General features: G+C 37.2%; 2 protein-coding genes across 7 annotated transcripts; both read left to right on the top strand.

Annotated features, from left to right (window-relative positions):
- The first annotated feature begins 1,311 nt into the window (after positions 1-1,311).
- Positions 1,312-14,348, top strand: LOC149006969 (splicing factor PWI domain-containing protein / RNA recognition motif (RRM)-containing protein). Of its 6 annotated transcripts, XR_016174975.1 has the most exons (9): positions 1,312-1,990; positions 3,313-3,560; positions 3,685-3,837; positions 6,872-7,292; positions 7,892-8,548; positions 8,883-9,433; positions 13,026-13,285; positions 13,654-13,697; positions 13,829-14,347. XR_016174975.1 is itself a non-coding variant. In XM_089164863.1 (8 exons), the coding sequence occupies exons 1-7, from the start codon at positions 1,426-1,428 to the stop codon at positions 13,275-13,277; spliced, it is 2,847 nt and encodes a 948-aa protein (XP_089020989.1). In that variant the 5' UTR covers positions 1,312-1,425; the 3' UTR covers positions 13,278-13,285; positions 13,654-14,347. The 6 variants fall into 6 exon arrangements, 4 of the variants coding, with proteins under 4 accessions (XP_089020989.1, XP_089020987.1, XP_089020990.1 ...); XR_016174974.1 differs by having other exon boundaries at positions 13,026-13,697; positions 13,829-14,348; XM_089164863.1 differs by having other exon boundaries at positions 13,654-14,347.
- Positions 14,349-20,648: 6,300 nt separating this feature from the next.
- Positions 20,649-22,968, top strand: HB-1 (homeobox 1). Its single transcript, XM_089167441.1, has 4 exons — positions 20,649-21,187; positions 21,385-21,518; positions 21,867-22,106; positions 22,221-22,968. The coding sequence occupies exons 1-4, from the start codon at positions 21,106-21,108 to the stop codon at positions 22,629-22,631; spliced, it is 867 nt and encodes a 288-aa protein (XP_089023567.1). The 5' UTR covers positions 20,649-21,105; the 3' UTR covers positions 22,632-22,968.
- Positions 22,969-26,531: the final 3,563 nt, after the last annotated feature.

Here is a 26,531-nt window from a genome sequence, read left to right as displayed (position 1 = left end):
CCATGTGAAACTCATGGTATAAATGTAACATGTCAAGAATCCATGGATCAAAAATAACATGAATCTTTAGGCATGTATAATTATGTTTCTGATTGAGGATTTAGCAAAGATAGACACAAGAAATACAATATCAACAAATAATCTCATTCTCACATATAGTGTTCAAAATTTTGCTTCAAGCAATACTTCAAAATCTTGAAAGATAAACTTGATCCTTCTTTAGTTGGAATTCACCCATAACACAGCTTAGTCCAACAAATTAAAGTGGTGGAAAATTGCGACTCATGCAACTCTAATTCATAAAAAACAGAGATATCTTGAAGATTGGGTAATACAAAGGTATGAATGATGAATATTCAAAAGAGCTCTCCTACCTACTAATATAGCAAATGGAACAACCCAAAGAGACAGTGAAATCCAAAGAAAATCGGAAAAAAGTTCAACATCTACCGTTTATTGGAGATAAGGTAAATTGTTTTGTATTAGCTAAAGATATCATGCGTTCAACCCACGTAATTTTTTATCCAATCCAAGGTCAAACTAAGCTAGGGTTGGTGCCAAATAAATGTGGAAAGAACGTGGAAAGTTGTTCAATGTAAGTAATTGGATTATTGTCTGGCTTGGATTAAGTATGTATGGAGTGCTAGCAATTGATGGAATCATATAGCTTACAAACTTACAAGAGAAATTTGTCAATAATAAGTTTTAAAGTTGATAAAAAAAAAAAAAAAGAGTTTGTATGAAGATATGCCAAACGTATTTTATAGTATAAATCTATTTTATCTAGTTCCTAAATGATTTTTGCATTTTGACCTAAAATGGTTTTAGGTATTAATTTAAAAAATAATAGTTAAAAAAAGAAAGAAAGAAAAAACTGATATTATTATTTTCAAGATATTCAAGCAGCCTTCATTTCACCTCAAAACTGCTTCAACTTTCAAGAAAAGAAGGAAAAAAAAAGTAAAAAGGAAAAAGAGAAGAGGGTGCACAACATGATTGATTTTTAAGTATTTATTTATTATTTTTCATATTAAAAAAAAAATGAAGATTCAATAAAGTAAGTATGTTTTTTTATATTTCAGCACTAACAGTATTTATCACAAAAGGATGTTTGTAATATAATAAATTTTAGTGCTAAAGGATATTTGTAATATAAAAAATTTTAGAAGATCCAAATGTAAGAATTCGTAAACATTGGGTGTATGTGTAATTTATCATACTAATATGGATAGAATGAAATTCTCAAAATATATTTATTTAAAGGATCATAATGAGCCGCAATGTCCAGAATAGTAATTTAACACTGTTGATCAGTTAATCAGGGCGCGCGTAACTGGACTGCACTGAGTCAGGTCTTTAGGGCACGCTGAAGCCAATTTTTTTTCCGTCTCGCAAACTTCAACTGCTTCTTCTTCCGAAGCTCTAATGGCGGAACTTGTCTCGTCATCTGCCACACCAGAAACTCGACCAGGAACGTCTGAATCTGAACAACCGGATCTCCAATCAACTCAAGCAGATCATTCACATTCGTCGGCCGCCCCTTCGTCATCGTTGCCACATTCGTCTTCAACTGTTGTTTCTGCTCCCGCCGCCGCAGAAACCCCTAGTCCAAATCCTCCACTCGTAAATCCACCGCCACCGCCTCCTTTTTTGCAATCATTCACACCGTCGTCATTCGCCGCTCCCGGTGTTATCCCTCCATCGGCTCCCTCATTCCGCCCTGTGACGTCGATTCCTCAGTTCTCTCCAATCCCAAACCCTAATTTTCCGAACCCCAATGTACAGCCTCCTGGAGTTAACCCCGTTCCCGTTCCTGGTTCGGCGAGCGGAGCTGGCCCCGTTACTGTCTCTGTATCTCCATTGCGACCCGTTATGTACCACACTCCCCCTGGTATGCCTCCTAATTCCGCCATGAGACCATATCCGCAGATGCCCAATGGATATACGACGGCGTCCTCGGTTACTCCTCAAGGAACGATACATCCTCCCGGTGGGTTACTTCTTCCTTCCCTCCCTCTGTTTTTGTTTATGAGTAATTTCGCTGGTTCTTTTTTTGGTTAGTTCAGAGCCTTGAGCACATCGTTGGACTCTTTAAACTCTTTTGATAATGGGCATTTATGCGGTTAAGCGTTGGGAGCTTTTTTTAATGATAAGATATACTAGTATGGGCTGTAACAATTTTGATAGGGTAACTTTGTTTGGATCCCATTAACGTGTGCCATATTTTTAGAAGGGGGAGAGGGGGAAGGAATTCAGAAGAATAAACCATGAGCGGTTATGAAATTAAGTTTTAAGCTAAGGCTTGGTGGATATGAGTTTTAATTTGAGGGAGTCCCTGAGGGAATTTGAAAGTTCTGTTGGTTAGATAAGGGATGCATAAGGTATCTATGACGGGATGTTTTCTCCTACAGTGTCTTGATTGGTCACGGTGAGAAAAGGTCGACAGGCTTTATCTTGCGGTTCTTTAAAGATCATGTACTACAACACCAGTGTTGGTATGCAAAAATTCTCCTAGTTTTGTTGAATTTTGATGAAAATCATGTTTAAAAGAACGATTTATTGTTTATGAGTTAAAATTATTTTTTGGAGATTCTTGTTTAATACTTATCGCATAAACCCACCTATTGGGTTCTTTTATTCACACTAAATGATTGCTCATTGTATTACTTTCGCTATGCTATTTCTGGTAGCATAAGGATACTTTATTTTTGCATTCATGGGTTGTTCAATAGCCCGGCAGCTGTCCAGGTTTGCAACTGATTGCTCATTGCGCATATGTTTCAAGGTATTATGACCTCTTTATTGAAGCTCTTTTCTCCCTCTCCCTGTGTTCTTTTCTGTTTGTATTTGTTGTCTTTTATAATTCAGGTGTTTTAACTTCAAGGCAGTATGTAGATTTTCGAACATCTAGTGTTGTGTTATACCCTCAATTTCCTTGGTGTGGTGAGACACAGCAATTCTCATATTGCTCAGTTTCACAGTTTTATGCCTGTGATAGCTTCTGAAGGCTACTGTTATGAAAGAGATGTATATAAGTATATGAGGTGAGTTGACTTTACATACTTGTAGTTGATAAATTGGATGCTATTTTCTTCATTTCCTTCAGGTTATCTATTCAGCAGGTGATAGTTGCCATGACTGTGCTGCCCGTCTCTATTATGATTGTGTTGTGTGGTAAAAGCATTTAATCATTGTTGTCAAATTCTTTCATCTTTGCATGAATATTTAATTATGGGAAGGAGGATCATCAATTTTTGTGGTTTATGAGCCTGTTCTGACAAATTTGCATAGATACTGTTTGCTTTCATGCAGGAATTCCTCGGTTCCCATCTCTATATCCATCTATGTTACGCCCTGCCTTTCATCCACGTCCACCTGGTGTGATTGGCGTGCCACCACTGTCACGCCCTCCTGTTCCTGGAGTCCGTCCTCCAATTATTCCCCCAGTTGTCAGGCCAGTTATTCCTATTGTTCCTCCAGCGGAGAAACCCCAAACTACTGTTTATGTTGGCAAGATAGCTGCGACTGTGGAAAACGACTTTATGCTTTCTCTCCTTCAGGTTGGTTGCCTTTTTTACCATTTTAGTGAAGTGATCTATGTTGTTTCGTCCTACCCTTATTTATGGTCTGGCCCTTTTTTAGCCTTTCATTGTTTTCTGAATATTTATTATGTTTATTTTGAAGCTTTGTGGAGACGTGAAGAGCTGGAAACGTGCTCAAGATCCCTCTAATGGGGCTCCAAAGGGCTTTGGGTTCTGTGAATTTGAGTCTGCAGAAGGTGTTCTTCGTGCATTGCGCCTGCTGAGTAAATTAAATATAGATGGGCAAGAGCTGGTGGTATGGTTGGACTCATTTTTTTTTCACCTTTGACATTTATTTATTATATATTCTTTTACTTGCTAGGTTTCACATGTGATAGTTAAATTTCTAGTGTCATGGCTAAATTATTGACTTCTGGGAACTGTTGACCATGCTTTAAATCAATATGAACAATTGCATCCTCTTGGCTGCACAGGAGCACCCTTCTGAACATGCAGAAACACCCCTCTGGGCCGGGGGTGGGTTTGCTTGCCTGAGATGGGATGAGGTTATGTGCAATTGGTCCACTTTGCAAAGTATCTGTCTTTACTTAAGCATCTGGAACTTAATGATCTCAACCCAATATTTCCAAACACTGTATTTTCTTCAGTCGCACACGTGCGCGCGCGCACACACCCACCCAAAATTAGTTCACCACCATTGGAGCTGCATATTCAGAAGTATCTATATCCTTCCTTCTGCATCCTATATTAGCTGGTAATTCAGAGGTTCTTATGTGCTTATACAGCCTTTGTCGTGCTTGATCTTTCCTTGCCCCTTTCCCATCCTCTGTTTTTTTTTTGGGCTTATTACTTCATATTGCTCCTTAATGGTGTGTTTATTGTTATTGTCTGCATATGAATGTTATGTGAATAACATTCTTATTGGTACATGAAAGAAAACTTCATAGGAGCATTGGTAGCTCTTGCATTAAAAACTGTTTCAAATTTTCACATCATATGAATTTTACAAAAGATAGATTGGAACATACATTATATAACTTGATATATTATGTTGGCTCTTTTTTTTTTTTTGGGGGGGGGGGGTTGAATGAAAAAAGTCAATAGCCAAAACCTGAAAGAGGAGAAGAGAAAGTACAGGAGGGATATGAAAGAGGGGGGGGGGGATACAATCTACTAGTTGGCAAAAAGAAGAGCCAACACCCCAAGAGACAACAATAACCCTGATCCTTGGGGTATCCAAAACTGGGGAGTGAGGGAGAGACTGCAGTCTAGCAAAAATATCAAAGCAGATGGCTCTTCAAATCAAGTCAAGAGATTTGGAGTTGGAGTTCCATCTTCTAAGATTCTGCCCCCACCATTAGCGAGAGATCAAGGCATTGAACACCAATTTGTCAACCACATCACAAAAAAGAAGTGCCTGCGAATTGTCTTGAAACCAAACCCAATCCTGGAGAACCCAAAGGAGCCTCTGGAATGGGCCAAATGGTGGTAAACATTCTGTTGCTTGGTATATGCTTTTTATAGTTTTGTATAGTTTACTGTATATGCAGATGCATGCAGGAGGTTGCGTACATGTAACTTCATTTGCATATTTTGAGCCCATGTCCTTGTTCTTTCCAAATTAAGTGATTTGGAGGTGCTCGTTGCATGCAGTGTGCCCCTTCTTTTTCTGGACAGCTCTGGTTGATGAAGTCCTCAATGACCATGTTCTACTGCTTAGAGAATGGAGAGTTGCTCCTCTTAATTGTGTGGATGAGATTGAGAAATATCAGCACATTCTTACAATGCATTGTAAATTTGTTAGGTCACTTCACGTTTTTGCTTGGATATCTCCTATGATTGTTGCATAAAGTTTTTATCTATTTGGGGGAAAAATTGTTTTTATTTATTTATTTAAATCATACGATTTTTTGTGGAAAATATGGTTTGTTTACAAAGGAAGTGGTGGATCGCACTTGGAAAGATGCGAAAGAAAAATTTGTGCACATATTAATTTGTATATGAAACATGCTCTGCCAGTGAATCCCTTCTCACCCTTTGGTTTGGGCTGTGTTTTTAAAGTAGTTTGTTTACATTATTTTTGTGGCGTTGGTCTGTCTGAGGGTGCTGTGGTAGGTAGGGAGGGCACTATAGTTAATGACGCTAGTACTTTTCAGGAACTTCATCCCTCCTGAAAGAAGAAAATAATTTTACTTGGGGCTCGTCATGTTCAGTCCATGCATGGCATGTGTGACATTGTCTTTTGGTTTTTGTTCTCTTTGCAGAGAATTTTACTCCTCAGAAAGATGGTTTGGCCGCAACTATTTCTACTCAATTTATTTTTGGATGATGTGAAACTTATACGTGAATATGTGTTTACAAGTATTTCTGGTTAAAGATGAACTTTTAAACAGACAGACAGCCTTCCTTTGCCTGCCTACTTTGAACTTCATGTAGGACTGGTGGCCATTCTAATTTTTAGAATGATGAGGTTACCTTACTAGAATCACATGATAGATTGTCATCCAGTTAAACTTTGTAATTTTCCATTTTCTTGGTGGTGGCGGATACGAACAAGCTCATATGATTTATATCCATTCAAATCCTTTGAAAAACAATTAGACTCAAGCATTTTTCTGATGGGTGGGAAAAAACTTATATTTCGATTGACTGCATCAAGAATTAATCAAGTATTACACCTGGAAGTATTTATGATTTGTGTAAGTGGGTAAGTTTGGGTCCAGAACAGGAGCCGTACTACTAAAACTTGTAACTGTCCTGTCCGTTACTAAATGGGATGGTTCTGAGAGCTAGTTTTGGAACTGATTGTAAAGTGGCAGTGGATGGTTATGGGATGGGTTTCCTAATGGGTCAGAACTGAAAAGTTAGTAATGAACTGGCTAGAACCAAAGCACTAGGACCTGTTTAACATTGCTTAACTTGTTTAGGATTAGTTAATAGTTAATAGTTAATAGTTGTAAGTTATAACTTATGTATGAGTTATATCATAATTGCCAGGCAATTTGTAGGTGTTCTTATTTTGGGTTAGTCTAGTGTTTGTATGCTTTGGAAACTTGTTTTTATACTTTGAGAATTTTTTACATATTCGAGTCTTTGAAACTTTTAAGTGCTTAGAACTCTTAAGGATTGTCCTATTATTCAATGGGGCCTGATCCTATTGTTTATATCATTAGTAAATGAGACAGTTCTGGGATGACCTCCTCGGGACAGGAATACTCTATTTTGATACCCTTAATTTTATTATGTGAGTTATATTACTTTGAAGTTCATGTTGGATCATTTTTGGATTTGTGCTGGACTAAGTGTCACTGAGTTTTATACTTTTACAGCTCAATGTCAATCAAGCAACAAGAGAATACCTGGAGCGCTATGTTGAGAAGAAAACTGAAAGAGAAAAAACCCCTAAAGAAACTGAAACTGAAGGAACTGAAAAAATGGAAGAAAATCAACCAGCTTCTGAGAAAAGCAAACCTCAGGAAACCTCTGAGGAGCATGTAAAAAAGGATGAGAACGGTTCATCAGGTAAAGAAAATCAAGACAGTTCCACCTTTGGAATTGTGACTGCTGAAGATAGAGAAGCTGACAGAGAAGCTTTAGAGAAGCTTACAAGTATGATTGAAGAGAGGATCAAGACCAAACCGCCCCCTCCTCCACCTGCTCTGACTACTGCTGATGGTTCTGCAAAGTCAAACTCCGATGTTCCTTCTAAATCAAGGGATGGGGACTCAGATGTGGATATAATGAAAAGTGGTAAGTTTTTGGTAGATGCCAGTTTTTTTGTGGCTATTGTCTTTATCATATCACACTGTACTTGTCCTCCTTGAATTCAGTTTATTTTTTATTTTTATTGTGACTTTGAAGTACTTTAAACTGGATTAAACTTCGTATAACATTCTGTTTGTGTGTGTTGGCTTGGGACCTTGGGTTGACTCTACAAAGTTTTTGTCGTTCTTCTCTGTGTAGTGCAGGCATCTGCAGTATCTTTTTGATTTAAACTAATGTTCTTAACCCATGAACAAAATATTACACTCGACCTGTAAATGTGTCACAATTTGATAGAAGACTCCAAAGATCAGATGAGCCTTGAGGTACTAAGCACCATTTCTGTGACAGTGCTCTTTGGGGCAGGGTTCCGTTAGATTTTTGGAAATAAAATTCTGATATGAACCTCTCATGATTTATATGTCTAAGCCTGCTTCTGCCTGATTCATGTCGGTGATTGCATGGTGCCATCCTCATCTGGGTTGATAGTGATAGTGTTAATAGCAAACCATTGTTCTTACTATTGTTACTGATATATTGGTAGTACTTACAATTCTTGTGGTCTCTGTCTGTTCCTAATCTTGCAGATGCAGCAGAGGATAAAAATGACGACGAGACTACAAGTGAGAACAAGCCCTCCAATGAACATGACAAATCTGAAACAAATTCGCCAGGCAGGAGTAGAAGGTATGACAGGCGGAGTAGAGATAGGGACAGGGAACAGGATTTGAAACGGGAGAAGGAACGAGAACTGGAAAGGTATGAAAGAGAAAGGGAGAGAGAACGGGTTAGGAGGGAAAGGAATCGAGAGCTGAAGATCCGAGAGGCCGAGCGTGTATTCAAGGATCGAGTTAAGGAATGGGAGGCAAGAGAGAGAGAGAAAGAATATCAGCGCCAACATGAGAAGGAGAGGGAGAAAGAGAGAGAACGGGAACGCCGGAGGGAAATCATAGATCAAGAGGATGAGAGTGATGATGATGATACAAGAAAAAGGAGGCGCAGGAGTAGTGCTTATGAGGAAAAGAGGAAGAGGAGACAACGGGAGAAGGAGGATGATTTGGCTGACAGATTAAGAGAAGAGGAGGATATTGCCGAGGCAAAGAAAAGAGCTGAGGAACAGCAGCAGATGCAAAAAGATGAACCCAAGGTTGAGGTTGCTAATGGAGTGGAAAGGTCCAATTTGCAGGAAGAGAACAATGCTGAAGAGATTTATGAGAGTGAATCTGCTCATGCCGATCATGCTAGTAAGTCTTTGTAAATTATGTGCATGTTTTAAGGTATCTCGAATTGTATGCTTGTGCTTTTGAGATTTGAGTGTGCATTTTCGTTTTCAATTTGTCCAGTTGTGTGCTTGCCTGCACGATGGTGTTTTTCTGGTAACTCGATGATTCTTTTCTAGCTCTTCTTACATAGGTTTTTTGCCTGAGATTTCTGCTGGTGAAATTGTGTTTGCCTTTTTTTTTTTTTGGGGGGGGGGGGGTATTGGTTGTGTGTGTGTGTTTGTGTTTGTGTTTGCATGTGTGCTTTCTTATGATATATTTTTTTTAACCTTGATTAGATTTGAATTTGGATGTACAGGTGATATGATTCTAGATTTTAGTAATGGTATTACCGATGAATCAACAACAGCTGCTGTGTCAGACACACGGCAGAGTAACAATGCTCCTGCTCGGAAGCTGGGGTTTGGCCTGGTTGGGTCAGGAAAACGAACTGCTGTTCCTTCAGTTTTTCATCAAGAGGATGATGATGATGCTGAGAAAGATAAAAAAATGAGACCTCTGGTTCCCCTTGATTACACTACTGATGATGTTGAGGTTGCACAACCTGCTGTTGCTGGGGCACCATCTTCAAATTTGGGTGCAGCAGCTGAATCTGCCAAGCGTATCTCCAATGCTAATCCAAAAGAAGATAGGTCTGATGCTGACAGGGATAGAAGTAGGCATTCTACTGACAAGCCAAGTCATCGTGATCGTGATCGTGATCGAGACCGTATGGAAGATGATAATAATCGTGCCAGAGATGAGAACAGGGAGAAGAAACTTTTAGATGCTAAACAGTTGATTGATATGATCCCAAAGACCAAAGAGGAATTGTTTTCATTTGAGATTAACTGGGCAGTGTATGATAAGGTATCCAACTTCTGCTTTTTTTCTTCTTCTTATTATTATTTTAAAAGAAACCTTTTCCTTCCTTTTAGTGCATGTGTCTTTTGTGTAGACACTGTTAACAAACTATGAGCCCATAGTCGAATTGACTTACTCTTGAAGGTATAAACTATAAGTATCCAATATTCACTCAACCCTCAAGCCACTTGTGTTGGGGCTGAATACTACAACGTAGTAAGAAGTGCTGCCAATTTCTGCTGTATCATCAGTATACTTGGTTGTTAAATAAGGCCTAGTCATGATGGGTCTGGTTCAGTACAGGTTGGGGACCTTGGGAGTACTTCTACCTTGCTTTTATTGATTATAATGCTATTTTTGTCGTCAGCTCACTGACAGAATATGTTGGAACTAGTTCAGGTGGGTTGGTCTGGACTCTGGACAGAAAGAAAACAAGTGGTGGGGGCCTGGACAGGACAAAGGGAAAGAGATCACACAATCACACTAAAAGATTAAAACTTAATATTGGAGTTAGTTCAGGACCTTCAGGTGTATTGTCCTGAACAGAAAAAAACTAATGGGAGGGTGTTGGATAGGAGAGGTAAGTTGTTGTGGAGGGGGAATGGGATCATACGGTTACACTCTCTCACAGAGCAAAACTTAATAAACTTTCTATCTGGTACATTGTTCTTAATGTTGGTAGATGCAATTGTTTAAAGAAGAAAACATCTAGACTTTTATTCTAACTACAAAATTGAATTTAACTAGCAACTCAATGTCGAACTATATTGAACTCCTGTGTATGCAACTCCAAACAATGACTTAAAAATAGACAATCTACAAAATTCAAATTAATGTCGAACTATATCGAACTCCTGTGTATGCAACTCCAAGCAATGACTTAAAAATAGACAAACTACCCAGTAATCTATTTTATCCCTTGTTGGACCAAGAACTATTGATTGCTTCTGGCTAGTTTTTGATCTCCAAATCCTATCATGCTGGTCCAACCTGTCAAGGAATGTTACAGCAATCCTCTGAAATGAACTCTTTACTCTGTCGAGTTTGGAGAAGGTAGGAGATACCTCTTCTTTTCTTTTTTTGAACATTCTCAGTTCTCTCATTTATCCTCTTCGGAGTTCGGAACCCTAAGAGAAGGTGTGGGCTGTTCTGTTGGGAGTTGTAAGACATGGGTTTCACTGGAAGTGAAGGGGATGGGGTAGGTTTGTGGCTGGGATTCAAATGAAGGATAGATCTGAGTTTCTTGTTTGACTCCAGTCCCGCTCTCTCTTTCTCTTCCTCTATTTCTTTTGAGGTTTGCTGTCACAGTGAGAGAAGGGTGATGCAGATTCAGCACCTAATCAAGCTATTTTGCCCTGGAATCAACCTAGGGTTGATAGATATAGGTATTGGTTCTTTTGTTCCTCAGGTTTATGTAGTAATAGTCCTATTTTGTGGCCCCTAAAATGAGGGTACAAGGTCTAAATGCAAAAATAGTTACTTTATGTTAGTTGAGGGTAGTTACCTATTCTAGCAATTACTTGGTGAGCTTCCTATTTCCAACCATGTTGTATATTAAACCCTAGATTCAGTGGATTCTCCCAGAAACCTTAATTTTTAAACTAATTCCTGCCCAATCTAACCACTAGGAGAGCTGGTTGCTGTTGGATTTGTTTTGCTGCTAGTCAGCGGCAGCGGAAACCAAGGAAATGGGTTTGCCATTTGTTTGTTTGTTTTTTGATTTTTTTCTTGTTTCTTTTATGGGTTATTTTTTTTTCTTTGGCAGCTCTCTCTAGAGAACCAGTAGGTGGTAAGGGTATGTGAAAGGTTGTATTTTATTTATTTATTTTCTCTTTTTTTTTTTGGGGTGGGGAGGGAGATGGACCCTCAGCTTTGAAACCAAATTGCTTTGGGAGTTAAGTAGATGCGAGAAGGGGATATAGATTATATAATCTCATGGAGTTGAACTTAGTATACTTTTAAAACCGAGTCACTATTCTCCGCCTTGGGTTATATGTACGTGTTTAATGAAACTTGTACCTTCACTTTATTCTAACCAGGGTGCAACAGTTCGGCGAAATTAATTCGCCGAAATTTCGGCAAATTTCGCCCATCTCGGTGGTGGGCGAGCCGAAATCCACCACCGAAACTGACTTTACAATATGTCGCCGGAATATCGTCGATTTTCTGGCGATTCGGTTAACTCACCAAGATTTCTCGGCGTCAGTGTTTCACTGAACCCGTCGCTCGTCGATATCTGCAACAATTACTCTTAGCCCTTCAATTCTGTCACATTAACAGTGTCGCCCACCGAGATCTCAAGCCCCAGAACCTCCTCCTCGACAATCAGAACAACCAAAGCAGATAAGGCTGTAGGAACAAGGTCTCCGATTTCGGTCTCTCTTCTATGCCAAAGCACCTGAAAGATAGGCTTCTTCACATGGCCTGTGGTATGCCGGTGTTTGCAGCTCCTGAAGTGGTCGGACGAAAAGGCACACCTGCAACCTGCAACCTCGGCGAACTTTGCGGTGGACCAGGCACACCTGCAACCTGTAACCTCGGCGAACTTCATGCTCAACCTTGGCGAAACTTTCGGTGAAGTTCGCCGGTTCGCCAGCTTGCGAACTTCAATGAAATTTCACACCTTGATTCTAACTACCAGTATGAAATAAATTGCATGTAAGACTAACTCTGTAATTTTTATACATTCAACTTGTAACAAATAAAAACCTCAATATAAGAGCCTGTAATGGACCAGAAGACTCTCAAAGATGTGAGAAGTTGCTGAGAGCACCTCAACAAGAGAACCTGAACCTACTAATAATTAACCCAACACTTGGTGGACTGGTTCTGTCTGGTTTTGGTTTCCAAAGCATAATAGGCTGGTTCAACCATTTAGGAGAATACTGCAAATTGGGGGCTAGAGAGGGGATTTTTTTAATATTTATTCTCAAGTTTTGTTGGGGGAAGAGGGGGGTGTTCTACTGGATGAATTTGGAGTCTTTTTTCTTTAATATTTTAAAAAATAAAGAATGATTAAATACCCTATACCTTACTAGAATTTCATTTCAGTTCCATTTTTATGCATATGCAACTTGACTGAGAGGCTGTCCTAACTGAATGGGTTGACTACATGGATTTTATTTCTCCATTTAGTTTTGTTCAAAGCCATTAAAGACACCAGTCTTAATCTATACATGTCATTCCACACTCCTCTGGTCATTTCAGTCTTATCTTTTAGCTCTTTTTAGCTCCTTCAGTTTTAAAAAAAGTTTTTTTTTTGTTATGGAATTATTCAGGGGCCTATGTTGCACATCTATACCACCTCAGATTCAACACCCTGATGTGCTTTAATTTGTTCGTTCTTTTAATCATTATTTTATCTTTGTTAGTTTTATTGTTCATCCACTGTCACATCCTCATTTAAACCACATTAAGTTTGTTTGATTGTGTTGTCTTTACTGTCGAATATTCAACTTCATATGTCGTTGCTGGTCTTATAATTGCTTAATAAGATTTCCCTGCGGGTTTCATAGAAATACACTGCATCTCTTCATTTCATATACCCTGTTCAAATTGTATATATTTGTTTTATATGCTACTTTATTGATTTCAACAGCATGAGTTGCAAGAGAGAATGAGACCCTGGATCTCAAAGAAGATTACAGAGTTTTTGGGGGAAGAGGAAGAGACTCTTGTTGACTACATAGTGTCCAGCACTAAACAGCATGTACAGGCATCCCAGATGCTGGAGCTGCTGCAATCCATTTTGGATGATGAAGCTGAAATGTTTGTGCTCAAGATGTGGAGGATGCTCATTTTTGAAATCAAGAAAGTAGAAACAGGTCTTTCTGTGAAGCCAAAGGCCTGAGAAGCCAGGTATTTGCTTCTGTGCATTATGAGCATTACTAATTGTTCTCTGTTAATTTAAAGATAATTGTAGAAAAGAACATAAGTTAGAAGGAAGAAGGCGTGTCCTTTCATCTTTCGTGTTTCTCTGTTTTTCCATAACTATGGACTAGTTTACATAAGCAATCAAATGCCAATTTTGCTGTGGATTCTTGTGTAGATTTAGTGAACCAGTGTTGAATTTGGTGAATTCCTTTGAGATGATTCGTGTATAGGCTGTTGGGATTTTTGGGTGGGTTTGTCAGCCCCATGGCCTATTATTACCTACCCGTTTAACATTTCTCTGCTTTGTGTTGGATGCTTTGCCATCAACAAATGACACATGGAACTGGTTGTAGGGCTATCAAAATGCAGCTGAAAGAAATGTGATTCTTTTCCGCAGGTATATTCAAGAGAAATATGGCTAGTTCACTGTCTTCTTATTCCAACTGTTTTTACTTATTTATTCCATGAAAGCTTCATTTGGGTTATAATTTGAAGGGAGAATGAACGCTCTCTAGTGGTGTTTTGCAGCAACGTGTACTTTGCCCAGACAGTCTGGCTTGAAAAGACCAGTGCACCTCTCAATCTTTCCATCCTTCCAGGAATCGCAATGGTCTTTCTGTGCTGGACTGTCTAGTCGTGGGTGTGCACCAGGACAGATCACTGGTTACTGTTCTTTTCATGAATGTCCTCAACCTTTTGTCTTGTATCTTGTACAAGATTTTCAAATGCAGAAATTGTTGTTGCAAGTGAATTGTAGTGGGAAATTTCCCCATTTTGTTCCTCTGTTTCGACCTGGGTGAAGGTTTGGGTGGGGATTTGTTTGAAAGAACGCTCCTTTGGTAATGCTACTCCGTCAATTTTCTTCATGGGAGGAGTGACCTTTGTTTAATTTGATTTGAATGACCATGATTGCTTAGAAGATTTCCATGGCCAAGGATGTAGAAACCTATTTACTCTCTCACCTTAACACTGCTTTTTCACAGGCTTCTGATAGAACAAGACTTGTCTCAATTAAATGGAGTTGGCAACATGGAAATTTTTTTATTATTTTTTTTTTATTTGATGTTTTACGAGATGCTAAGGCATATAAGTTATGCATATCCTTTTCATAAGTTTTGCTTAATTGGTTTTTTTATTTTTTTAAAGATTGTTTAATAAAATGAAACATCCTATGATTTATTATAGTCTTTTTAAGAATTTCTGATCTTTAGTATTGTATATGCCACTTGAAAAAGGGTACAGAAAATGATTTAGCTGGTTAGCCAAAATATTTACAGTATCTTATGGAAAGCATTTGGAGAAAGTTACATACTTAAAGGAGTCCTATGAGAATCCTTTCTTTTTGATTGTTTTTTACTCTTCCAAAGAAAACTTGGAACAGAAATCAAATAATTATTCAGATTCAGAGAATCTAAAAGGTAACAACAAAAAACAGAATCCATCAGGACTATCGAATTTAATATACAGATTCTTTTTCCAACCACTATCTACTCCTGTAACCTTGTGCCCCGGCTCTCATCTTTTGTATAAATTGCGTAGCAGGAGCACCAGATCGCAAAGTCGCCACTACTGTATTTTTTTTTTCTACCCAAAAAAAAAAGAAACTTCTTCGGATCAATCGTATATCTATAAATATTTTAGAAGAAAAAGGGAAAAAAATAAGAAAAAAACTACAGCTGTGTGAGTTGGAAGTCCAGCAATTCTGAGATATTTTCTTATTGAAATATGGAGGATGCAGAGAGGCAACAGTTGACTTTATGGTCACATGGAGATGAATGGAGGGAGACCTTGCACCCTTGCAGCTTCCTCAATTTATTTTAATGGTAATTTGAATATTGAATATTGGTTTGGATGAATATAGACACATGCCTGTGTCTTCCACGTGGCAGACACAACAGTGGCTGGGTCCTACTCACATGCCAGTCCCACGTGGGCTTAAACCAAGTGGCAGAAGGTGGTTGCTTGGCTGCATTCTTTATTTCTTATTCTACCCTATGAGATGTTGCCACATCCTAAAGTTTGGTTGGTGTGTCTCACTCTCAACTCCAGGGAGGGAATGAGAGTCCGAATCTCCTTGGGGTCACGGGCATAGCTCCGTGTATTACGTAATAGCTCCATTCTCAATATATAAAATCGTCTATTATTGAAATAAAAAAAGTAGATATAATCATACCATATATATTCAAAACGGTCTCTCACTAAAATTTACTTGGATAAAATTGCCTAGAAAATTACCTTTTGGTTTTTTTTTTCCTTAGGTGTTTACTATATGGAAGCCTGGGATATGGGGTTGGTCCTTTTATAATTGGTAATTTGTAAGAACATTATCATAGATATACTTTTTTTTGATAAACCATTATTGTAGATTCTTAGTAGTATAGCCATTTAAACAAATACGAAATTTACATAATTTTAAAAAAATACATAAATCTACATCTTCTAGATTTTGTTTTTTTGGGTATAAAAAAGAGGGGATCAATAGTGGTGATTTAGCGCTCTCCACGCAATGTTTGAATTTTTTATTGGATGTGATCTATGCAAGCATTAGCCATGTGCAGGTGCACTACCAATGCAAGCACTAGTCCCGTCAGCGGAGCTCCACCAGAGCCCTAGAATAGTCCACAGAAACCTGTAGCACCCATGTCCAGGCCAATGAGCACACAACTGTCAAATGTAAGAAATAGATGAACAAACTACTTGGCAGTGAGCTTGGAATCCCGATGGTACTTCTTGTAGATATTCAACTGATAGGAAAAGAACGAATCTCGGGTTTTGAAGGTTCCATCATAAGCAGAGTTTTGAAGGACCATTTAAAATTCAATCAATTCTAAGAAATGGGAAAACAAGTGAGACTGACAATTAAAGAGACATGAATTGAAGACAAACTGTTTAGATTGAAGAAAGAAAGCCCCAAAATTGCACAGTTCAAAGATGTAATCAGTAGTTGAAAATCAGACTTTGAATGACATCTATTTATAAAAGAATATCCATATTCGATCACACAATATACGGATCTCTTTCATATCTCACTTTTATTTAGATGAACCCTTCTTCCTTCTTCTGATTCTGTAAAGCCATAGTGTTGAAAAGAGAAAGAGAGAGAAGTACAAGTGGGTCATAAATTTTATATCGTGGCACTAATAGAAAAAAAGAAGCTTTACCATATGGTCCTACTTTATCTTCTTTCTCATTTACAAAAACAAACTCATAAACTATTTGATATCTCAAAAGCATTTCCTTTTTCCTCTTTTAGGGGTTCTGTTGATAGTGATGCATCACATTAACCAACATCAACATCACCATCACCTTCGAGAGCTAACCCATTTTTCCCTTTTAAAAGTTGAATATATGATGACCATTTAATGGAGAATTAAGAAAAACAAATATTCCAAATGCAATATCTCTGGTCAATGATTCCTCCACCAAGTAGTAAAAAAGACCCTTTACCTTCCAAACCAAGAGCAGAAATTTACTACAAAATTTTCTTCTCTACGTATTTCTATTCATCTCTATTCCAAACCCACTTCACAAAAAGGTTTTCTATATCCATCCATATCTTTTCTTTCCTTTGCTTTTTTCGGTTATCTTTCACACTAGAAGTTAATTTTGATTTATTTAACCATGGGTCTACTTCAACCCCTCATCTCCAAGTTCACTTGTGACGCATCTTTGAAGTCGTTTTAGTTACGTGGGAATTCATTCTATTCAAATTTTCACAAGTGGTTTCAAAACTTCTCAATTTCTTAGCCATCCTTTAAACACCCTATTAAAATTATAAGTTTATTTCTTTTATTCCATGAAGTGAGTGGAGATGATATCAGGAAATAGAGATGACAATTGAGATACCTTTTCTATAGAATAATCTCACATCTGAAAAAAGGAGAACCTGCTGTGGAAAGCTTCAACTACACAAGCAAAGTTCACAAATTATTTTTTCTATGTAATCTTTATCTTAACTATTTTTATTGAAAGACAGGATAATTTTCATAGATTTTATATTCGCTGTTAGAGGCAAGGGAGGGTTTTTTTTTTCCTTCAATAGTCCTATATTTTAATGAAGGTTATGTTAATAAATAAGTTTTCTAAGCGTTGATGTTCATTTTTTCAATTGAGACTGCATTAATGAGTACTTATATATGCCCACTTTCATTGGTGGACAATTGTTTTTTCTTGAAAGTAATGGGTGAATAACAGTCTTAGTACATGAAAAGTGGCAGCATAAGAAAATATATTCTTCATAAAATATATATATATATATATATTCCTGAGTTAAAAGGTATAGAAGATGGCTTCAATACTGCGTAATTAATGCACAGCACTGAGCTGTCTATAGTCGAGATTCAAAGTTGTAGTCAAGATTGATTTCAACCACATTTTTTCCATATATTTTTTTGTTATAGTCGTTGTAGTTTAAAAAAAAAAAAAGCAAAACGAATGGTCGAGATTGAAACTCAACCACAAGTTTTGATTCTCATCATTCGCAACTCAGTGCTGCACATTAATTGTGCAGCACTGAATTTTAATGTGCAGTACTGAATCCAAACACTTAGTGCAACATACACTCATACTAAAGCGATCAATAGCTGTAATTTCTTAACGCCCCTGAAAAATAGCAATTGGTAATAGTGAGAGTGATTGATTTTTTTTTTAATTTATATGATAAAAAGATTTTTTTTTTTGAAAAAGAAAATTTCTTCTTATGTTTTCTAAATTAATGAGTTAATGAGATTTACACGACATTCTTTCCTTTCAAGTAGGTTAGAAATATCAAAGAAAAAACACTAAACTATCTTTTTGTAGTTTTTTATTCTGAAATTGTTGTAATATGACTATTGTTCTCTTATGTGTGTTTGTAAACTCAGCTTTCGCTCGCTTTGCACCGAAAATTATTTTTGTATACTTAATTCACATGGAAATCCTTCATTCAACGGCCCAAATTACCCTGAGATATAGATGGCATTGATTATATCTCTGTTTAGATTTTTTTATATTTAAATATGTAACTCTTCTTCTCTATAATTTAGTTCTTCAGTTTGTTGAAACTAATGGATTGATTTGACGGCTGTGGATTTTCTTTTCTTTGAGTGTTTTTCACGTAAAAGAAAATCTTTTGCATTCTGTATTTTTCTTTTTTCATTGTTGACTATTCCTTGGTTTTGACCCTAAGTTCAATCATCATCTACCGCCCATCTTAAAATATATTGAGATGATGATAATGAGAAGATCCTCAATTGAATTCATTTGGAACAATTGAAGAATATATTAGATTTCTTGATTTAAGAAACATCTTTAATCTTTCATTTAAAAAGACAAAGAGTCATGGGAGTTTCTATAAAGTTTGTGTAGATGGTTGACTCCAAATAGATATGTCCATGTAAATGAATACCAAATCATTTGGGTTGATATGAAGAGAAAGAACTATATTTTCTCTTCCACTAACAAAAAGATTATATTTTGTAGGTCCCATATATGCTTCTTTCGGTCCCATAAAGGGCAAAGAGGCTTCTTTCACTTTTCACAAATGGGTGTTATTGGCTCGGTTTCCCCTAATGGGAAATGCCAATTTCTATCACTTTTTAGCTCCATAATGATGTAATACTTCCTTTATTATTCATTAAAAATAAAAAATAAAATTATTTAATGACTATATGACTTGTTGGATGTTCTGTACCATTATTATTATTATTATTTTTTTAAATTTTTTTTGGGTATCTGAGGTTGGTTCGGGCCAGCTTGCGCACACCTTGATTACATCCTCAGGGGGATATTTGTCGCCCGCAAGGGTCGAACCCATGATATTTCCATTGAGAAGTATGGATCTTACTACTCTACCAACATTGCATTGACTTTATACCATTATTTTTGTTAATTGAGATCTTGTCGAGCAAGCAATAAAATTTATCCAACTATTGAGTTAAGGCTCAAGGGCATTTTTGGGCATCAATTGTCATTCTCTATTTTGTTAATTTCAAAGAATTTATTTTTGGTCAAAAAAAAGAAAAATAGTTTGACAACTTTATTTTATAATAAATTATTAAATGAAAAAATAAGTTTGATGTGCCAAAATGAAAAAATTGAAAATGAATCCTTGAAGTTTGGGAATGTGGCAAAAAGAGAAACAATAAGGGTTTCATAAAAATAATGTTTTTGAAGGTCTTGGATTATATCTATTTATAGTCTTTCTGCTTCCAAAATCAAGTTTTATCAAATACCTAGAAAAACGTTTCTACTTCCATTTGATGTTTCTCCAAGTAGAAATACTTGGCAAATTATCAAGCAGGTCCTTAATTTCTTCCTCATTACTCGCTACTCCACCTTACTCCCACCAATACTGCCACGAAACCATTGTCGTTGCTCCTCGATTAAAACCCAAACCCCTCTTCTTAGTCGCTTTAGACTCCTTTCTACGAGTCAAAGCTGTAAGAATTAAGGCTGCGTTTGTTTGCAAATGTGGGGTGGAAAAAAATAGGTGAAAAAAAAAAAAAAATGTGGATCCCATGTGTAGTGGGGTGAAGGAGAAGAAAAGAAAATGAGAGGATTTTGTGGAAAAGTGATAGTAATGGGTCCCATTTTTTACTTTTCCCAACTTTCCCACAAAGTCCCAACAAATATGTGGAGTTTTAAAATAGTTTGGAATGGGAAAGTTGGGCTGCTACATCAACAGACAAGTTTCCTTTTTTTTTTTTAGAAAACTTCCCGTTTCTCAATCTTTCCTCTCACTTTTCCACACCAAAAACCAAACATTTTCATTTTGAGATTTAAGGAAAAAATAAAAAATTTACACTCTTTATAAGAATTTTTCCACCCCACTTTTATTCCAGCAAACAAACTCAACCTAAGAGTCGAAATTCTTTACTTACGAGGATAGAGGGTAACGCTACCTTTCTATTCTTCCACCATACATTTCAGGGAGGAGTCTACTTTTGGTTCACTTTAACACAAAAGTTTACGAACGCTGCCGGATAGGAAATAGACTTCCTACGACAACCCGACCGAAACGCATGGACTCCAATTCATGAGGCACGGTTCACGAGAACAATCAATGGTTCTCAATCCCCAGATCCCCAAACAGCCAATCCCATGACGTTTTCAGACCTGTTGGTCCCACATTTAAATCCTTTTCATATTCAACGGCTGGGATCCACCTGTCCACACGCGCCAGTTTCCTGATCTGAAAGTCTTTAATGATTGATTACCACAAATACCCAACTGACGAAAAAGCCCCTCCAATCACCGGAGAAATAGTCAATTCTTGTCTAAACGCAATGGCTATTATAGTCAAACCAGGTAAATTCCCATGACTATATAAGGCGCTCGTCCTTCTTCGCTCAACTTTAGCTGCGACAACCACCTCTACCTTCTACTCACTGCGTGTGAAAAACTGAAGCAACTCCGCCTGAATCCTTGCCCGCCGGCTTTACCCGGTTGCCGGAAAAAGGAAATCATTAGGTTTCCGGTTGAATTTCAGTTGGAGAATCGGTGGCGCTGGGGAAAATTGTGCTTATGATGGGGTTTTCGTTATGTCCATTGGAGATTCCGACGAGGTTTCTGTGGAGTACCAGCTTCTTTCGTCATAAGTTCATAGTCTTCTGAAACCTAACTCTCTCGGGAAAGAAAGAAACTAAAATTTCTGCTTCTGGAATCGAACACCATACACAGGCTTGTGTGGTTTTTTGATTAGTAACTGAGATCGTTGGGTTGTATGTAGATTGTAGAGTTGTATAATTTAAATCTCTATATCGTTCATCTCTGCTTTCCGACTCTGGAAAGTAACCTAAAAGAGTAATCGACGAAAAAGCTTCTTCATGGATTCCAGTCGATTGTTGTTCGATGCTTCCCGCCATGGTAACATGTTGTTTCTCGGGAATCCAGATTCCATCTTTCGAGGTGAGAGAGAGATTTCGTCGTCTTCTTCAGTTCTTTGTTCACTTTTATTATTACAATAGTACCCCTCTCTCTCTCTTGTGAGCAAAAGCTGAAACTCATCTGAGATCTGTTGGTTTCTTTTTCATGGTTAAGATCGATTTTGTTAGTTTCAAACGTAATAATAAGAAGGAAATTATTGATATGCTAATCGATCGCAGGAACGGGATCGATGCGGAACATGGAAGAAGGCACGAAGAGGCCTTTCTTCTTCAGCTCGCCGGAAGAACTAATGGATGAAGAATATTACGACGAACAGCTTCCGGAGAAGAAGCGCCGCCTCACCTCTGAGCAGGTATTCATTAATCTTTTCTCACAAAATCCTAGTTAGTTTTGGCTGATTGATGGTTGTTGTAATCCGATACATATCACAGAGCATCTCAATCTCAATCTCAAACGTATCTTATCATACTTGCATCAATTCTTCGATTCGTCTTTTTCAAAAAGCTGGAATTTTTTTTTTCCTTTTAATAAATCCAATTTGGGGTAGTGCACTTTTCCTTTTTCCTGGTACGATTCTGTAATTCTGAGCTGAAATAAAATGTTTAACCTTTATTCTTCCTTTTTCACGAATTTGATGCTCTTGTTTTATTGGGTTAAAGAAATTCTAGTAGTTGTGTTATGTTGTTTTGTGAATGGATAGGTTCATCTCTTGGAGAAGAGCTTTGAGACAGAGAACAAGCTGGAGCCAGAGAGGAAAACACAGCTTGCCAAGAAACTTGGCCTGCAACCGAGACAGGTTGCAGTCTGGTTCCAGAACCGCAGAGCTCGTTGGAAGACAAAGCAACTTGAGAGAGACTATGATGTTCTCAAATCCTCTTACGAATCCCTCCTCTCTGATTACGAATCCATGCTCAGAGAGAAAGAAAAGCTTAAAGCTGAGGTATATTCTCACTTTTCCAGCCCCCCCCCTTTTTTTTTTTTTTTGTGTGGCTTCTTCCCTCTTTTAGAGCTACCCAGAAGAATATTACTCAGTCTCTGCAAATGATGGATTCAGGTAATGTTGCTAAAGGATAAACAACAGGCAAAGGAAGCTACAGGAGTGGCTTTTCACCAAATACCACTGACACCAGTGGTTGAATCTGAGGGAGAGCTGAGAGAGGAAGGAGCGGTTCAGATAAGTGTGAAGGTTGAGGACCGGCTGAGCTCAGGGAGTGGAGGAAGTGCTATTGTGGATATTGATGATGGTGGGTTACAGTTGGACAGTGGAGATTCTTACTTCCCTGATGAGGAATACCACCATGACTGCATGGGCGGCGATGGCTCAGGTTCTGGGGTTGCTCCTCTCAATACGGTGGAAGACGACGGCAGTGACAATGGTGGTAACTACTTTTCCGGCGTCTTTGCCGGTGATGATCACCAATCTAATGAGGCCACCGAACCCTTGGCTTGGTGGGTCTGGCCTTGAAAATTTCACTTCTTTGCTTTAGTTCTCAACTATGTTTCATTCTTCTGTAGTGGTGCACTGTTTCTTCTCCTTTTTCTGTAAAATTTCTGCTAATTTGCTTGTGTGGGCAGGGTTTAAAGGAACTGAATTCCTTCCCATTTGCTGGTGAGTGACTGCATTATATTGAATAGCAGTCTTTCTTCTACTGTTCATTTTGTGTGGAAACTGTACTAATGGGATATCTGGTATTGTTGATCTTATAAGAAGAATCCTTGTTATGATATCTTACTAAGAATTCTGACTCTAAATATCTGTTGTTTAAAATTAGAAGATTGAGAGTTTCTTGATCCTCTGTAATTTAAACTCTGCACAAGATGTTTGCTTTGTACCATAAAACCAATTAATAGATTGAAGATAATCAAGTATTTTTACAAAATTGATCTTATTCATTCAAAGTTTTCTTGTGGAAATGGTTTTGAATGATGTATTATATATACCAATAGAATGGAAATTTCAATAATTTTTTATTCGACCTAAAATCTTATTTGGATTTGGTATGGGTTAAAGATATTCTTACATTGTATTATTCAATATTCAATTCTAAAGGGGGGAAAAAAATCTTCTCTATGTAACCTATTAGATTTAGATTGAAGAAATCTATAAATTTTATGAAATCATGTGCTATGACTTGAAACTATGGTCAGCCCTATTTGTGGTTTGAGAAATTGAGAATTGATGAAAATCTCATTTCTTTTTTTACCCAAAAAAGAATTTCATTTCTTTCATTATTTGTGTATCAATGCTAGTATGAAATAAACTAAAGTAATGCAAACATGAGTCCCGTGTTATTCGATAATGGTGGTATAGAGGGTCCATGACAAGGGTTGTGCTGATTCACTCTATTAATTTTCAGTCGTTCCTCTAGTTTCCTATTCAAAATACCAGTGATTTTTGTTGTGTTTTTTAACCTCAAAACAAACACAAAGAGACTTACCATCGTAAGTAATTTCATAAACGTTCTCTTATTAACCCCAATACAAACACAAAGGGACCTACAACTAAAAAAATAAAAAACCATATAGTGATCTCTTGCCCATTTTCTAAAAAAGAAAAGTTTGCTTTCTCATGCCCTTTCACAAAACCAAAAGTCACCACACATGTTTTTAATATTTTTTATAATTTATTATAAAAATTAAAAGGTATAAACAAATTGAGGATATCACTAGGTTAGTGTTAGTGACGTGATAGCGCCTATGGAGTCCACCATTGGATGATTATCACCTTAGTCACTCAAAAACATTATGTGCATATATAATCAACTTAAGTGAAAAGAAATCGGTTGACAAAAGAAAAAATGAAAAGAAATCAAATTCCTTTAACGATGAACTCAAACGCGTTTTGAGCAACTTGTCATCACCAGGCTGCTCGATTGTTAAGACCAATAGTTCTTAGTGAAGAAGTTGTGGTTAAATTTTGCTAAGTTATTCGAAACATCTTCTGTTTAATTTTTTAAAGAACAGATGATTTTTTATATATTAGGAATAGAAGTACTATAAGAGTATGTACTGTACTATCAAACTTTAATAAGGCTAGATGACGATCATCCAACGGAAAACACCACACGCAACACCGTGTCAAAGACACTGAATGAAAGGAGTTAGATTCCTTCCCACGTTGAAAGTGTGGGAAAGCCGTCCTTCTTTTTAAAAGAAAAGTTTCTGGGATCTCAGAAAAATAGAAAAAACCTGAAAGGACATCATATGTCTATTTTTTTGCAATATCCCATCAAAGAAAGAGGGAGAGATAACCATATGATGTATGAAATGATGTCAACCAGCCGACTAAACCTTCTGATTTGAAATCTGACACTACCTCCCTATATAGACATTTGAAAACCTTCCCAATTTGGCACAAAAATAAACATGCGTTCGGCTTCAGTGCTGCACAATAATTACACAGCATTGAATTATTTACGGGTCTACGGTCAGATCTAAAGTGGTGGACCTATGGTTAATTTTTTGTTTTTGTTTTTTGGGTTTCAGTGGTATAGTTCTAAAAGTTTAAAAAGAAAGAAAAGAGAAAACTAAAACGGGTGGATTTGAATCATCAGAATTGATCTGTATCTTAGGCAGTTCAGTGTTGCACATTAATTACGCAGCACTGAAGCAGGATTCAGAAACACATTTTCAACAAATAAATATTTCAATTGAGAAGCTGTAGTTGGAGAGCTAAGACCTATTCCTTTGCTTTAAGAAAGAAAGCATATATATATAAAATGGAATATATAAGGAAGGTTTTCTTCTCCCTTGTGATGACAAAATTATTGCAGTAATGTAATGTAAGCCAAAGGGTGAAGGAGACGTAGCAACAACCCAGTGCAGAGAAGAGATCGTCATGAGGTAGAAATTAAAGAAAGCTACTTGTGGAATTCTAATAAAATTTTCCTTTGAAGACTTAAGTGGATAGGCTGGACGGCATGGATAATGCAAGCGTGGTTGTTGCATCTTACTTCACGTAAGCTTTAATCTTCCATGTGAAATCAACAAAACACAAGACAGCAGAGCAGGGGGAGAGGAGAACCTTTTAATTAACCAATAGTTATCAGTTGAAAGTCAACAAAAAATTACAAAAGAGATGAGTCCACATCCATATATGTCACCCCTCTTCATAGATAAACACTTCTTTAAAGAAAAGGAAAAACAAACATATTAACAAGTCAACCCCTAGAAATGCCTATCTCAGCATTGAGTGTGTCTAGATGAAATGGTAGACTTGAATGCTGCACATTAAATGCATATGTGTTCTATCAAATAATCTCGGTCAAAGACCGAGTCTTCGATCTTGACCATCTGTCTCGTAGGTGGTTAAAAACGAGATGAACGGTCAAGAAATCTTGGCCGAGATTTCGATCTCAACTGTTGGCAAAACAGTGTTGCACATTTAATACACAACAATGAAATTGAACACTTAAATGAATGCTCTTTTCGAATTTCCCTTTGGTTAAGGGTACAAGTTTAAAGTTTGGATTCTCCATCCATCAAGGAAGAAGTCTACCCTATAATCCTTCACACTTCTCTAACTTCTACTTTATAATCTTTCATGTTTACCAAAAAGAAAAGAAAAAAAAAAAACCTTATAATCTTTCATACTTCTCTATGACATATTAGAGAGGGGACCCACATTTGATTTCTAATTAAGAAAATCAAAGGTGGGCCTAATATGTGGTAGAGAAGTGTGAAAAGAGTACATTCAGACTCGCAAGTTTAAGCTAATGACTTAAACTTAGATCGATCGGACCTAAACCCAAGATTTTGGCCCTAAAGCAGATTAAGACAATAGTTTAACTTGATTACTTAAACTCATTTGGATTTGAATTGGATCGAGTCTGGATCACCTCTCCATTGGGAGAGCATCATGACGCTTTTTAATCACACATGTTGGGTGGATCTAGCATGAATATTGAAAAATTAATTCAATGGAAAGACCCTAGTGGATTCCTCATAGGCCTGCTCAGTATGGGTGGTTAAGAAGTGTTAGGCCTGATGGGAAAGTGATTTGAACTCAATTGTATCCAATGGTAAATAGTAATATTAAAAAAGAAAAAAAAAAGATTTTGCACCAATTCCTTCCCTCCCTAGCAATTTTTTTAAATATTTTTAGACGTTATCCTTCTTCCCTCCCCCTTCCCTTTTTTTCCCTGGTACACTTCTTTGAAAGGACTCAACTGACTGAATTGAATGAATAGCTACAGGAAAGAAGGGTTTATTAAGTCAAGATGAAAGAAATCATGATCAAGATATTCTAGAATTTCTTGATACTGCTACGTAAATTTGGGGTTTTATGATAGTGTAATTTCTTGATTGTGAACTTCATTTCGATGTTTTATCTATGGATTGTTGACTTAATTTTTTCATTAGAACA

Source organism: Hakea prostrata, chromosome 8, assembly GCF_041222555.1.
Source record: "Hakea prostrata isolate BN-2017 chromosome 8, UWA_Hpros_2, whole genome shotgun sequence".
In the NCBI taxonomy this organism is placed as follows: Eukaryota; Viridiplantae; Streptophyta; class Magnoliopsida; order Proteales; family Proteaceae; genus Hakea; species Hakea prostrata.
Note: the sequence above shows the minus strand (reverse complement) of the source record. Positions and strands in the feature narration are given on the sequence as shown.

What these genes read in the sequence shown, in the direction of transcription:
- LOC149006969 (XM_089164861.1), top strand. Translation starts at nt 1,426, where the DNA reads ATGGCGGAACTTGTCTCGTCATCTGCCACACCAGAAACTCGACCAGGA. An exon ending in TGTGGATATAATGAAAAGTG is followed by an intron (nt 7,293 to 7,891) that starts GTAAGTTTTTGG and finishes CTAATCTTGCAG; the next exon opens with ATGCAGCAGAGGATAAAAAT. An exon ending in TGCTCATGCCGATCATGCTA is followed by an intron (nt 8,549 to 8,882) that starts GTAAGTCTTTGT and finishes TTGGATGTACAG; the next exon opens with GTGATATGATTCTAGATTTT.
- HB-1 (XM_089167441.1), top strand. Translation starts at nt 21,106, where the DNA reads ATGGATTCCAGTCGATTGTTGTTCGATGCTTCCCGCCATGGTAACATG. An exon ending in TCCAGATTCCATCTTTCGAG is followed by an intron (nt 21,188 to 21,384) that starts GTGAGAGAGAGA and finishes AATCGATCGCAG; the next exon opens with GAACGGGATCGATGCGGAAC. An exon ending in AAGAAAAGCTTAAAGCTGAG is followed by an intron (nt 22,107 to 22,220) that starts GTATATTCTCAC and finishes TGATGGATTCAG; the next exon opens with GTAATGTTGCTAAAGGATAA.